The sequence below is a fragment of the Plecotus auritus genome, assembly GCF_963455305.1.
Source record: "Plecotus auritus genome assembly, chromosome: 6".
Taxonomy (NCBI): Eukaryota; Metazoa; Chordata; class Mammalia; order Chiroptera; family Vespertilionidae; genus Plecotus; species Plecotus auritus.
The window spans coordinates 44,646,512-44,662,001 of NC_137773.1; the positions used below are offsets into that span (position 1 = coordinate 44,646,512).

The 15,490-nt window shown below is 40.1% G+C and overlaps 1 protein-coding gene across 2 annotated transcripts in view; it reads left to right on the top strand.

Moving 5' to 3' along the window:
• INTU (inturned planar cell polarity protein) overlaps positions 1-15,490 on the top strand; it is a gene marked incomplete at its 5' end in the record, with an annotated part of 79,740 nt that overhangs the window by 27,179 nt on the left and 37,071 nt on the right. For both annotated transcript variants that reach the window (XM_080673358.1, XM_080673357.1), the window contains one exon: positions 5,982-6,188. In XM_080673358.1, coding sequence (XP_080529484.1) covers positions 5,982-6,188 — 207 coding nt within the window. The remainder of the gene's footprint in view (positions 1-5,981; positions 6,189-15,490) is intronic.

Consider the following 15,490-nt stretch of genomic DNA (forward strand, 5'->3'; position numbering starts at 1 on the left):
TGTTCTTCCATCTGTTTACATCTTCCTCTATCTCTTTTTTCAGTGTCCTGTAGTTTTCCGCATATAGGTCTTTTACCTCCTTGGTTAGGTTTATTCCTAAGTATCTTAATTTTTTTGGTGCGATGGAAAATGGGATTGCTTTTTTAGTCTCTCTTTCTGTAAGTTCATTGTTGGTGTATAGAAATGCCATAGATTTCTTGGTGTTAATTTTGTATCCTGCTACATTGCCGAATTCATTTATTAAGTCTGTTAGTTTTTTGATGGAGTCTTTCGGGTTTTTTATGTACAATATCATGTCATCTGCAAATAAGGACAGCTTTACTTCTTCTTTTCCAATTTGGATGCCTTTTATTTCTTCTTCTTGTCTAATTGCAATGGCTAATACTTCCAGTACTATGTCAAACAGGAGTGGTGAGAGTGGGCATCCCTGTCTTGTTCCTGTTCTTAGGGGAAATGGTTTTAGTTTTTGCCCATTGAGTATGATGTTAGCTGTGGGTTTATCATATATAGCTTTTATGATGTTGAGGTATGATCCTTCTATTCCCACCTTGTTGAGAGTTTTTATCAAGAAAGGGTGTTGGATTTTGTCAAATGCTTTTTCTGCATCAATTGATATGACTATGTGATTTTTATCTCTCAATTTGTTTATGTGATGTATCACATTTATTGATTTGCGGATATTGAACCATCCTTGCATTCCTGGGATAAATCCTACTTGGTCATGGTGTATGATCTTTCTGATGTACTGCTGGATCCTATTTGCTAGAATTTTATTGAGGATTTTGGCATCTACATTCATGAGGGATATTGGCCTGTAATTCTCCTTCATTGTGTTGTCTTTATCTGGTTTTGGTATTAGGGTGATGCTGGCTTCATAGAAGGAGCTGGGAAGTGTTCCTTCCTCTTGAATTTTTTGGAATAGTCTGAGGAGGATAGGTTTTAGTTCTTCCTTGAATGTTTGGTAGAACTCTCCTGTGAAGCCGTCTGGCCCCGGGCTTTTGTTTGCCGGAAGCTCTTTGATGACTGCTTCAATTTCTTCCATAGTTACTGGCATGTTGAGCTGTTTAGATTCTTCCTGATTGAGTTTTGGAAGGTTATATTTTTCTAGGAATATGTCCATTTCCTCCAGGTTGTCCAGTTTGTTGGAATAGAGTTGTTCGTAGTATTTTTTAATGATCCTTTGTATTTCGGCGGGATCTGTTGTTATTTCACCTCTTTCATTTCTGATCTTGTTTATTTGGGTCCTCTCCCTTTGCTTCTTGGTGAGCCTGGCTAGAGGTTCATCAATTTTGTTTATCCTTTCAAAGAACCAGCTCTTGGTTTTGTTGATCTTTTGTATTGTTTCTTTGGTCTCTATGTCGTTTATCTGTGCTCTGATCTTTATTATTTCCTTCCTTCTGCTTACACTGGGCTTTTCTTGTTGCTCTTTTTCTAACTCTTTGAGTTGTTGGGTTAGGTAATTTATTAACCCTGTTTCTTGTTTTTTGCAGTAGGCTTGTAGAGCTATGAACTTCCCTCTCAAGACTGCTTTCGCTGTGTCCCATAGATTTTGGATTGTAGTGTTTTCATTGTCATTTGTTGTCATGATGTTTTTTATTTCTTCTTTGATCTCTCTGGTAACCCAGTCATGGTTTAATAGCATGCTGTTTAGTCTCCATGTGTTTGATTTCTTTGGGTTGTTTTTATTGTAGTTGATTTCCAGTTTTATGCCACTGTGGTCTGAGAAGATGTTTGATATGATTTCTATCTTCTTGAATTTGAAGAGACTTTGCCTATGTCCCAACATATGGTCTATCTTTGAAAATGACCCATGTGCGCTTGAGAAGAATGTATATTCTGTGGCTTTGGGGTGAAATGTTCTGAAGATGTCAATTAATTCCATCTGGTCTAGTGAGTCATTTAGGATTGATGTTTCTTTGCTGATGTTTTGTTTAGAGGATTTGTCCAATGGTGATAGTGGGGTATTAAAGTCTCCTACTATGATTGTATTGCTGTCAATGTCTCCCTTGATATCCTCCAGGAGTTTTTTTATGTATTTGGGTGCTCCTGTATTGGGTGCATATATGTTTACCAGAGTTATTTCTTCCTGTTGGATTGCTCCCTTTAGTATTATGAAATGGCCTTCCTTATCTCTTGTTATGTCCTTCAGTTTGAGATCTAATTTGTCAGAAATAAGTATTGCTACCCCAGCTTTTTTTTCAGTTCCATTTGCCTGGAAAACCTTTTTCCATCCCTTCACCCTCAGTCTGTGTGCGTCTTTTTTTCTGAGGTGGGTTTCTTGTAGACAGCAGATATATGGGTCGTGTTTTCTTATCCAATCTGTTACCCTATGTCTTTTGATTGGGGCATTTAATCCATTTACATTTAAAGTTATTATTGATAGGTACTTATTTGTCGCCATTCCTATTCTTTACCCCTGTGTTACTTCTTCGCTTCCTGTTTCTTTCTTTCTTTCTTTCTTTCTGTTTTTTTTTTTTACAGTAGACCCTTTAGCATTTCTTGCATTGCTGGTTTGGTGGTAATAAATTCCCTTAGTCCTTTTTTGTCTGTGAAGCTCCTGATTTCACCTTCAATTTTGATTGACAGCCTTGCTGGGTACAGTATTCTTGGATTCAGACCCTTCCTTTGCATGACTTTGTATATTTCATTCCATTCTCTTCTGGCCTGATGAGTTTCTGTTGAGAAATCAGTTGCTAGTCTGATGGGGGTTCCTTTGTATGTAACTTTCTGTCTCTCTCTTGCTGCTTTTAAGATTCTTACTTTGTCGTTGGTGTTTGCCAATTTAATTATAATGTGCCTTGGCGTCGGTCTTTTGGGGTTCATTTTGCTTGGGACTCTGTGAGCTTCTTGGATTTGTGTGGGTTTTTTCTTCCCTATATATGGGAAATTTTCTGTCATTATTTCTTCAAAGAGGTTTTCTATTCCTTGCTCAGCTTCCTTTCCTTCTGGAACCCCTATTATGCGGATGTTGTTTTGTTTCGTGTTGTCCCAAAGTTCCCTTAGACTCTCCTCCTGCCTTTTAATTTTTTTTTCTAGAAGTTGCTTTTCTTGGGTATTTTTTTCCATCTTGTCTTCTAGCTCACTGATGCGGTCCTCTGCTTCTTCTAGTCTACTCTTGATGCTTTCTATTGAGTTCTTTACAGCAGCGATGTCATTTTTCATTTCTTCTTGGTTCTTCTTCATTTCCTCTTGGTTCTTGCTCATATTGTCGAATTTGTCTTCCATTCTTTTCAGCCACCTTATGACCATTTCTCTGAATTCTTTTTCTGGAAGGTTGCTTGCCTCCATTTCGTTTACTTCCTTTTCTGGTGATGCCTGCTTTTCTTTCATATGTGGGCTGCTTCTTTGTCTCCCCATGGTCTCTCTTCTCTGGGTGTCTGGTTATGTAGTTCTCTCTCTCCTTATCCCAGGCGAAATCTGACCTTTCCGTGGTGGAGTGTAGAGCTCCTCTGAACCCGTGTGCTTGCGCCAGTTGGGGAGCGTTGTTCTGGGGCTCGCAGCTGTTCCTGGGGTGCCGCAGTTGTGGATTCTCAGGCTTCAGATAAGCTCCACTTTCCAGATCAAGATGGCGCAGACTCCGCGTCCAAGCCCGCAGCTCCGGGAGGGGACCCAGCCGCAGTTGGTGCTGCCAGGTCAGGGGAACCCCGTTCAGCAGTCCCCCACCTCCTTCTGGAATTCAGCTGTCTCCCAACCAGCCAACAAACACTCCTTGTGCGACCCTCAGCTGTTCTTTCTTTCTGCTCCGGGACAAGGCTCGGAACACGTCTGTCTATTCCGCCGCCATTATCCCCCCAAAAAAAAAAGATCGTAATCTAATTTTAAAATAATCATTGTATGTTAGTGTTTAAAGTTAAAATGTTATGGATTATTACAGCTAGAATGTTCGCTTTACTCATCTGTAGTCTGGTCAGTTTTAAACAATAGGGATATTTTATGCCTCTCAGCTTATGATGATGTCCCTGCTACATAAAATTAAGTATCCTATATAATAAAAGCCTAATATGCCAAGTGTCCGGTCTTCCGGTTGTCTGTTTAACCAATCAAAGCGTAATAAGCTGCTGATATGCTAAGGCCACTCAACCGCTTGCTACAACGTTCACCGACCACCAGGGGGCAGACAGTCGACCAGTCACTATGATGTGCACTGACCACCAGGTGGAAGACAGTCGAAGGGTTGACTAGTCGCTATGACATGCACTGACCACCAGGGGGCAGACTCTTCAACTGGTAGGTTAGCTTGCTGCTGGGGTCCGGCTGATCGGGACTGAGCGAGATGGCCAGACATGCCCTGGAGCCCTCCCATGGTCCCTCCCAGCTGGCCAACCTCCCGTGTGCCTCCCTGGCCCCGATCGTGCACTGGTGGGGGCCCTCGGCCTGGCCTGCGCCCTCTCACAATCTGGGACCCCTCTGGGGATGTCACAGAGCTGGTTTCAGCCCGATCCCGCAGGCCAGGCCAAGGGACTCCACTGGTGCACGAATTCATGCGTCAGGCCTCTAGTCTGTATATATAAAAGCCTAAGCGACCATCCGACCAGTAGCTATGATGCACAATGACCACCAGGGGGTAGATGCTCATTGCAAGAGTTGCCGATCTGCGGTGACTTGGCAGCTGCAGTTCTTGGGTGACGCAGCCGGAACCAGAGAGGAGGGAGCCCGATTCCAGAGTGTGTCACCCGAGAACCGCCCTTTCACAATCAGAGACCCCTCAGGGGATGTCGGAGAGCCAGTTTCAGCCCGATCCCCACAGGCCAGGCCAGGGGACCCCACTGGTGCACAAATCCAGTATTTAAATATTCTTTAACTTCTTTTAGTCAGGATACACACTGATGCTTTAAAATGAGTGAGTTATCTTTGGCCAGCGGGCATCTAGACACTTAGCTCCTTTGTCAAGGAAAGGTAACTGAGGAGTAAAAGCTTCTTTCAACAACTCGAAAAAGGCCATGTCCTGGACACTTACCAAACTGGTTGGACATCAGGCAATGAAATGAAAACTGCATGATAAAACTGATAGATGATCTTATTTAGGCCATGATCCGAGACCCAGCACGTTGGTTGTTCTTTACTCTCCTGAGCCTTTAAAGGCCCACAAAGAATGTCTGAGAGAACATTTGAACCTCACCTCACTTGAAAGGAGTGCTAACTCTGGAGGTTGCTTTTTTTGTTTTGTTTTTTTGTTAAGCCTTACCAGAGGATATTTTTTCCACTGATTTTTAGAGAAAGTGGAAGAGAGGGAGGGATGGAGGGAGAGAGAGAGAGAGAGACATCAAAGTGAGAGAGACACATTGGTTGCCTCCCACACTTGCCCAGGACCAGGAATGGAATCTGCGACCCTTCAGTACACAGGCCGACACTCTAACCCAGGGGTCTCCAAACTTTTTAAACAGGGGGCCAGTTCACTGTCCCTCAGACCATTGGAGGGCCAGACTATAGTTTAAAAAAAAAAAACTATGAACAAATTCCTATGCGCACTGCGGGCCCGGGACGAGTCGGCTGCTAAGCAGGATAGGCAGCGGCACCTGGCGGGCTGGATAAATGTCCTCGGCGGGCCGCAGTTTAAGGACCCCCTGCTCTAACCACTGAATCACACTGGCCAGAGTTGGAGGTTGCTTTTAATCCAGAATCTCCTTTACTTTCCCCAGAGGAGTCAGTGCTCATAATGTGGTATTAGTCTTTATTACACTGTCAGATCACACTAATTTTTGTTTTGGGGGGTATTTCTTGTTTTTGTTGTCAATACTTACAATATAATTAAGTTTAAACAAATGAATTTTTGCACAGAGAATTATACATTCTTGCTGAATAAATATTTGCATTACTGTGTGCCGGACACTGGGCTAGGAACCGAGGAGCCCATGCTGTAGGAAGATGTCTCTGCATGTTGTGTGTACCTGAGTGTATGTGCAGGTACAGAGCCTCCTTTGCGAAAGCTGCAGCTGATTTTTCCTTGTTGAACCATCAATGTGTTGTTTTAATTTTTAAAGGTGAAACTGACATTAGAAAATGCATATGCTGTGAAAAAGGAATCGACTCAACCAAGACAGAAAAATGCACAATCGAAAACAGAAGGTGACTTAGTCAAACTTCTATGGGGAGAAGAGATTGAAGGTAACCAGCAGAATGTGCTAAACACCCCTCACATGGTTATGTGTCTCACAGTAGAGCTGGATTCCGAGACCTCAAAGGAGGAGGTGAGTCTTTTGTGCAGGGAAAACAGAAGGACCTTGTACTAGTATAGTCTTCTCAGTGAAGAATAAGCACTTTTCTCAGTCATTCTGTCTTTATATTTTTGGTATGTCTCTTGCTTCTTCTAATTGCAGTATTTTAACTGACAAGCTCAATGAGTCCATTTGTAGAGATTAGTAAAATACTTGAATTTGTTTCTGCTGTCTTCTTTAAAAATTCTGTTTGAACTGATTTTCCATAATATATATTTGGAAATATATATTGATTTCAGAGAGGAAGGGGGAGAGAGATAGAAACAATGATGAGAGAGAATCATTGATCAGCTGCCTGCTGAACACCCTCTACTGGGGATGTGCCCTGACTGGGAATCAAACCGTGACTTGACATGTGCCCTGGCTGGGAATCAAACCGTGACCTCCTAGTTCAAAGGTGGATACTCAACCACTGAGCCACACTGGCCTGGCTTCTATGATACTTCTTTACCTATTTTGGGTTGCTTGTATCATTATTATTCTTGTTCTCTTTTTATGTGTGATTACTCTTAAATTTTTATCACATTTGTCTTACAAGATTCTAAAGTTAAACACTATCTGTATTGCTTTTCAAAATAATTCAAGGCTTGGTGTAAAAAAAAAAAATGGTGGAGGAAGAGATAGACGTGTCCTGAGTCTTGTCCCGGAGCAGATAGAAAGAACAGCTGAGGGTCGCACGGGGAGTGTTTGTTGGTGAGTTGAGGGACAGCTATACTCCAGGAGACGGTGGGGGACTGCTGGACGGGGCTCCCCTGACCCAGCAGCCCCCACTGCTGCTGAGTTCCCTCCCTGAGCGACGGGCTCGGATGCGGAGACCGCGCCATCTTGAAGGGTAAAGTGGATGTTATCGGAAGCCTGAAAATCAGCAACTACGGCACCCACCAAACAGCTGCAAACCCCAGAACACTGGTCCCCAATTGGCACAAACACGCGGATTCAAAGGAGCTCTACACTCCACCACGGAAAGGTCAGATTTTGCCTGGAATAAGGTGAGGTCTCTGCTCCTGGCAGGAGAGAGAAATGTGCGCAATGCAGGAGCTGTAGGACTGGAGGAAGTCTGCTCCTAGAAAAATCCGTGGCTGTTGGAGCTGGCGTGATCAGTGAATGTGGAAGGGGGTCCTCAGAGCTGCTAACAGAAAGGAACTCTTAAAAGCAGCCCATTTTGATCTGATGCAAAAGGACAGCCTAAAAATTTTAAAAGTGTGCCAGCTGCTTAGACCCAAGGGGATAAAAAAAGACTGCACAGACTTGCATGCAGCCCCGAAGTTCGCACACTTAAGCTGGCTCTTTTTCCTCTTTAAATCCTTGCTTCTGATTACTAAGCCCAATACATAGGATGACAAAATTGGGGTCACCCTAGGAGACTGCAGGGGAAAGTTGTTTTTCTGGAACCTGAGGATCTGAGTGGGGAATAACCATCAGAGAACCATCTCTGGGGCAACCCACTCCCACAAACTGGTATTGAATGCCACAGGGAAAGCAGGATCTAAGCACTAGCTAGAGAGGACCTATAGACCCAGAGGTCAATCCAGAAACACTGCCACCCAGGGGCTGAATCATAAATTGATTCTTGTGTAAACACAAATAAAGGAATACAAGAAATTAAGACACACTGCCTGCTTAAAAATCAGGACTGGCTTACAACACTGAGGAGAAGTGGAACACAGGGAACTGCAATACTGTCCTGACTAGGAAACAGGCGTGACAAACAGAACAGTAGAGGAAGTGAATGACCTTCACTACTGCACATTTTTATTTTTATTTATCTTTTTTTCATCTTTTACTTAAGAAACTAATTTTTTTTCTTTTTCCACACTTGATTTTACCTTTATAATTATTACATTTTTATTTTCAATCAGTATTATTACTACTACTATTTTACCTTTTTTTTCAAAAAGTATCATTTTATTCTCTCTTTATTTTACTTTGGCATTAGTGTTCTACATTCTATTTTCATCTTCCCTTTAGCATCATTTTACTCTGTCTCAACTTTACCTTTATGCCATCACTCTCTTCCTAACTTTTCCCCTTTTGTTGTCCTGTTCCTCTTACTCTTTTCCTGCTTTAAATTTTCCTTATTCTTTCTTTTTACCCCCTGTTAGAATTTCACCCTACTTATATATCTAATTTCCAATCCCCTGCTCCAAGACCATACACACCTCTCTCTTCTCTGTCTTCACTATCCAAAAAATTGTTATTCTCTCTGTCCTTTTGTTGTTGTATGCTTGATTGTTGATGATATTGATTTTTTATGCTTGTGAGATTGTTTTGCTTATTCTTTTTTTGTTTGTTTTCTTTTTGTTTGCTTTTTGCTTCTGTTTTCCCTCACCTCGCTTGATATTAGTTGTTTTTTGTAGTTTCTATTAATCTCCAGGTACTTGTTGCTGATATTTGTTGGGATTAGTGACTGTTCTATTCGAGTTTTCTCCCCATATATATAGTTTATTCCCCTCTTCTTTCCTATTGTCTTTCTTTTCTCTCTTACTTTTTTTTTCCTTTGTTCAATTTAATTTTTTACTCCTTTTTTTCCTCTTCTTTTTCTCCTATCCTCTAATTTGCCTTTCTCTGGTGGTCAACTTTATTTGGGTTATTAATATCATGAATACATTTCTGTTCAGTGCCTTGTGCATTGTACCTGGTTGTGTTGTATTTTGTGCCTTTAAATCAACGCAGGAGAGAGAGAATTACATAACCAGACAACCTGGGAAGAGAGACCATGGGGAGACAAAGAAACAGCCCACATATGAAAGAAAAGCAGGCATCACCAGAAAAGGAAGTAAACAAAATGGAGGCAAGCAACCTGCCAGAGAAAGAATTCAGAGAAATGGTCTTAAGGTGGCTGAAAAGAATGGAAGACAAATTCGACAATATGAGCAAGAACCAAGAGGAAATGAAGAAGAACCAAGAAGAAATGAAAAATGACATTGTTGCTGTAAAGAACTCAATAGAAAGCATAAGAGTAGACTAGAAAAAGCAGAGGACCACATCAGTGAGCTAGAAGACAAGGTAGGAAAAAATACCCAAGTAGAGCAGCTTCTAGGAAAAAAAAAATTAAAAAGCAGAAGGAGAGCCTAAGGGAACTTTGGGACAACATGAAACAAAACAACATCCGCATAATAAGGGTGCCAGAAGGAGAGGAAACTGAGCAAGGAATAGAAAACCTGTTTGAAGAAATAATGACAGAAAACTTTCCTGATATAGGGAAGAAAAAACCCACAGAAATCCAAGAAGCTCACAGAATCCCAAGCAAAATGAACCCCAAAAGACCGACGCCAAGGCACATTATAATTAAATTGGCAAACACCAATGACAATCTAAGAATCTTAAAAGCAGCCAGAGAGAGACAGAAAGTTACCTACAAAGGAACCCCCATCAGACTAGCAACTGATTTCTCAACAGAAGCTCATCAGGCCAGAAGGGAATGGAATGAAATATACAAAGTCATGCAAAGGAAGGGTCTGAATCGAAGAACACTGTACCCAGCAAGGCTACCAATCAAACTAGAAGGTGAAAACAGGAGATTCACAGACCAAAAAGGACTAAGGGAATTTATTACCACCAAATCAGCAATCCAAGAAATGCTAAAGGGTCTGCTGTAAAAAAAGAAAAAGAAATAGGAAGCGAAGAAGGAACACAGGGGTAAAGAATAAACATGGCGACAAATAAGTACCTATCAATAATAACTTTAAATGTAAATGGATTAAATGCCCCAATCAAAAGACATAGGGTAACGGATTGGGTAAGAAAACATGACCCATATATCTGCTGTCTACAAGAAACCCACCTCAGAACAAAAGACACACACAGACTGAGGATGAAGGGATGGAAAAAGGTTTTTCAGGCGAATGGAAATGAAAAAAAGCTGAGGTAGCAATACTTATATCTGACAAATTAGATCTCAAAGTAAAGGACATAACAAGAGATAAGGAAGGCCACCTCATAATACTAAAGGGAGCAATCCAACAAGAAGAAATAACTCTGGTGAACATATACACACCCAAATACATAAAAAAAAAAAAAAAACTCCAGGGGGATATCAAGGGAGAGATTGACAGCAATACATTCAAAGTAGGAGACTTTAATACCCCACTATCACCATTGGACAAATCCTCTAAACAAATAATTAGCAAAGACACATCAATCCTAAATGACTCACTAGACCAGATGGAATTAATTGACATCTTCAGAACATTTCACCCCGAAGCCACAGAATATACATTCTTCTCAAGTGTACATGGGTCATTTCCGAAGATAAACCATATGTTGGGTCATAGGCAAATTCTCTTCAAATTCAAGAAGATAGAAATCATATCAAGCATCTTCTCAGATCACAGTGGCATAAAACTGGAAATCAACTACAATAAACACAATCCAAAGAAATCAAACACATGGAGACTGAAAGGCATGCTATTAAACAATGACTGGGTTACCAAAGAGATCAAAGAAGAAATAAAAAACATCATGGCAACAAATGACAATGAAAACACAACAATCCAAAATCTATTGGACACAGCGAAAACAGTCTTGAGGGGGAAGTTCATAGCTCTACAACCCTACTGCAAAAAACAAGAAACAATGGTAATAAATTACCTAACCCTACAACTCAAAGAGTTAGAAAGAGAGCAACAAGAAAAGCCCAGCGTAAGCAGAAGGAAGGCAATAATAAAGATCAGAGCAGAGATAAATGACATTGAGACCAAAAATACAATATAAAAGATCAACAAAACCAAGAGCTAGTTCTTTGAAAGGATAAACAAGATTGATGAACCACTAGCCAGGCTCACCAAGAAGCAAAGAGAGAGGACACAAATAAACAAAACCAGAAATGAAAGAGTTGAAATAACAACAGACCCCACCGACATACAAAGGATTGTTAAAAAATCCTATGAACAACTCTATTCCAACAAACTGTACAACCTGCAGGAAATGGACATATTTTTAGAAAAATATAACCTTCCAAAACTCTATCAGGAAGAATCTAAACATCTCAATAGGCCAATAACTATGGAAGAAATTGAAGCAGTCATCAAAAAGCTTCCAGCAAACAGAAGCCCGGGGCCAGATGACTTCACAGGGGAGTTTAACCAAACATTCAAGGAAGAACTAAAACCTATCCTCCTCAGACTATTCCAAAAAATTCAAGTGGAAGGAACACTTCTAAGCTCCTTCTATGAAGCCAGCATCACCCTAATAACAAAACCAGATAAAGACAACACAAGGAAAGAGAATTACAGGCCAATATCCCTCATGAACATAGGTGCCAAAATCCTCAACAAAATTCTAGCAAATCGGATCCAGCATTGCATCAGAAAGATCATACACCATGACCAAGTAGGATTTATCCCAGGAATGCAAGGATGGTACAATATCCGTAAATCAATAAACGTGATACATCACATAAACAAATTGAGAGATAAAAATCACATAGTCATATCAATTGATGCAGAAAAAGCATTTGACAAAATCCAACACCCTTTCTTGATAAAAACTCTCAACAAGGTGGGAATAGAAGGATCATACCTCAACATAATAAAAGCCATATATGATAAACCCACAGCTAACATCATACTCAATGGGCAAAAACTAAAACCGTTTCCCCTAAGAACAGGAACAAGACAGGGATGCCCACTCTCACCACTCCTGTTCGACATAGTACTGGAAGTATAAGCCACTGCAATTAGACCAGAAGAAGAAATATAAGTCATCCAAATTGGAAAAGAAGAAGTAAAGCTGTCCTTATTTGCAGATGACATGGTATTGTACATATTTAACCCGAAAGATTCCATCAAAAAACTAATAGACTTAATAAATGAATTCGGCAATGTAGCAGGATTCAAAATTAATGCCAAGAAATCTATGGCATTTCTATACACCAATAGTGAACTTACCGAAAGAGAGACTAAAAAAGCAATCCCATTTACCATCACACCAAAAAAATTAATATACCTAAGAATAAACCTAACTAAGGAGGTAAAAATCCTGTACTCGGAAAACTACAGGACACTAAAAAAAGATATAGAGGAAGTTGTAAACAGATGGAAAAACATACCATGTTCATGGATTGGTAGAATCAACATCATTAAAATGTCCATACTACCCAAAGCAATCTATAGATTCAGTGCACTCCCCATTAAAATAACAATGGCATATTTCACAGACCTAGAAAGAACTCTCCAAAAATTCATCTAGAATAACAAAAGACCCCAAATAGCCACAGCAATCCTGAGAAAGAAGAACAACATAGGTGGGATCTCAATACCAGATTTCAAGCTGTACTACAAAGCCACTGTTCTCAAAACAGCCTGGTACTGGTACAAGAACAGACATATCGACCAATGGAATAGAATAGAGAATCCAGATATCCACCCCAACAACTATACTCAATTAATATTAGACCAAGGAGGCATGAACATAAAATGGAGTCAAGACAGTCTCTTCAACAAATGGTGTTGGGAAAATTGGACAGATACATGCAAAAAAGTGAAACTAGACCACCAACTTACACCATACACAAAAATAAACTCAAAATGAATACAGGACTTAAACATAAGACAGGAAACCATAAAAATGCTAGACAAATCCACAGGCAGAGAAACCTCAGACATATGCCGAAGCAATTTCTTCACCGATACCGCTCCTAGGGCAATGGAAACTAAAGAGAAAATAAACAAATGGGACTACATAAAATAAAAAGCTTTTGCACAGCAAAAGAAAATATCAACAAAACAACAAGAAAGCCCACTGTATGGGAGAACATATTTGCAAATGTTATCACTGATAAAGGTTTAATCTCTAACATCTACAGGGAACTTATGCAACTTAATAAAAGGAAGATAAAGGATCCAATAAAAAAATGGGCAACGGACCTAAATAGAATCTTTTCGAAGGAGGACAGAAGGAAGGCCAAGAGACATTTGTAAACATGCTCAAAGTCACTATTTATCCGAGAGATGCAAATCAAAACGACAATGCAGTACCATCTCACACCTGTCAGAATGGCAACCATCAACAAATCAACAAACGAAAAGTGCTGGCGAGGATGCGGAGAAAAAGGAACACTCGTGTACTGCTGGTGGGAATGCAGATTGGTGCAGCCACTGTGGAGAATAGTATGGAGTTTCCTTAAAAAACTAAAAATGGAGCTCCCATTAGACCCAGCAATCCCACTTCTAGGATTATATCCCAAGAAACTACAAACACCAATCAGAAAGGATATATGCACCCCTATGTTCATAGCGCACAATTCACCATAGCTAAGATTTGGAAACAGCCTAAATGTCCATCAGCAGATGAGTGGATTAGAAAACTAATGGGAATTCTTACCATTTGCAGCAGCATGGATGGATCTGGAGAACTTTATGTTAAGTGAAATAAGCCAGGCAATGAAAGAAAAATACCTCATGATCTCACTCATTTATGGAAAATAAAGAACATTATAACCTGATGAATAAAAATACAGATAAAGGGGCAGTAAAGCACCGAACGGACTGTCAAATTACAGCGGGAAGGCTGGGGAGTGTTGGGGAGGGAGGGAAATAGATCAACCATAGGACTTGTATGCATGCATATAAGCACACCAATGGACACAAGACACTGGGAGGATGGGATGAGGACATGCCACAAGGGTTAGGGGAGGCTGGGGGAAGGTCAATGGGGGGGGGGGGGAAGAGATGTATGTACTAATATATGTAATATTTTAAAAAAATATTTTTAAAAAAATAAAAATAAAATAATTCAAGGCTTTAGTATGCCTTAATTTCAATCATCCCCCTCTTCACCTACATGCCACTGTCATCAATATCTTAATGCCATCATTTTTTTAATTCCACAAATTGGCATAATTATAATATTATTACTAATAATTGTTATATTTTATACTTTATAAAAATATCTAAATGATATATTATAAAATTACGTATTTCAGAGATGATGAAACTTCTTTAAATTTACATATATGCTCAGCATTTTCTTTACTAACCATTCTTTCTTACATCTTAGACCATCCTTACATGGTATTTTTTTTCTTCTTCCTAAAACATATATGTTAGAAATTTCTTTTTAGTGAAAGTCTATTCCTGCCCTGACGGGTTTGGCTCAGTGGACAGAGCGTCGGCCTGAGGACTGAAAGGTCCCAGGTTCGATTCTGGTCAAGGGCATGTACCTTGGTTGCGGGCACATCCCCAGTAGGAGGTGTGCAGGAGGCAGCTGATCGATGTTTCTCTCTCATCAGTGTTTCTAACTCTCTTTCCCTCTCCCTTCCTCTCTGTAAAAAATCAATAAAAATTATTTTTTAAAAGTAAGTCTATTCCTGATAAATTGTTTTTGTTATTTATCTGTTGATGTGTTTTTCACCCCTCCTTGAAAGGTAGTTTTATAATTCTACTTTGTATTAGTCAGAATAGGCTAGTCGCTATAATAAACAACACTCTTGTCTCAGTGATAACATAATGGAAGTTTATTTCTCATTTCAATGTAAACGTTCCTGTCTGTGTGGCTCTGTGATCCGAGCCCTTCATCTAGTGGTTCCATTATTCCCAAGAGCTTCCCAGTCCTCTTTTGCATCTTTTGCATCCAGTTGGCCAATGTGAGAAGAGAGAAAGCATGCTGTAACATATGGCATATTTCAGAGGCCTGGCTTCAGAGTAGCAACATCACTTCTGCTCATGTTCCAGTGCCTAGCACTAGTTATATGCTCTCTCCTGATATAAGGAGGTAGGAAATGTAGTCTTCCTGAGTGGGCAGGAACAAGATGGGGTCAAGACATGGTATTGCTTATACCAACCAGGTAAAAAGTGATTTTTTTTCTAATCTGCTTGAAGATAGTATTCCTTTGTCTTCAGACTTCCATAATTGCTGCTAAGTCTACTATCAGTCATTCTTCTGTAAGACATGTCTTTTATTTTCTTTCTTCATTATAGCTTCTGCTATGTACATAGTGTTTTTTAACCTCTCCATTGTGTTTAATATTCACAGTTTTATTTTTAGGAGTTTCTGAAAATTTTCTAACTATATGCATACAGATCTACAATGCTGTTCCTGGTAGTCTCTTGTTGCTTGCTCATCTTCATGATTCCGTATTTTATTTCTCTAAGCATTTCATACAGAGTTCTCTGCTCTGAATCTGCCCATCCCACTATCTCTAAGTCCTGAGGGGACTCTGACTTGTGGTGACTTGTCTTCTTAAGTCTTTGGAGATCATTGGTGAAACTTACTGCTTGATTTTATCTTTGGGAGTCCTAAGGTTCTAAAGTGGAAATGTGTTCCTCCAGAGAGAA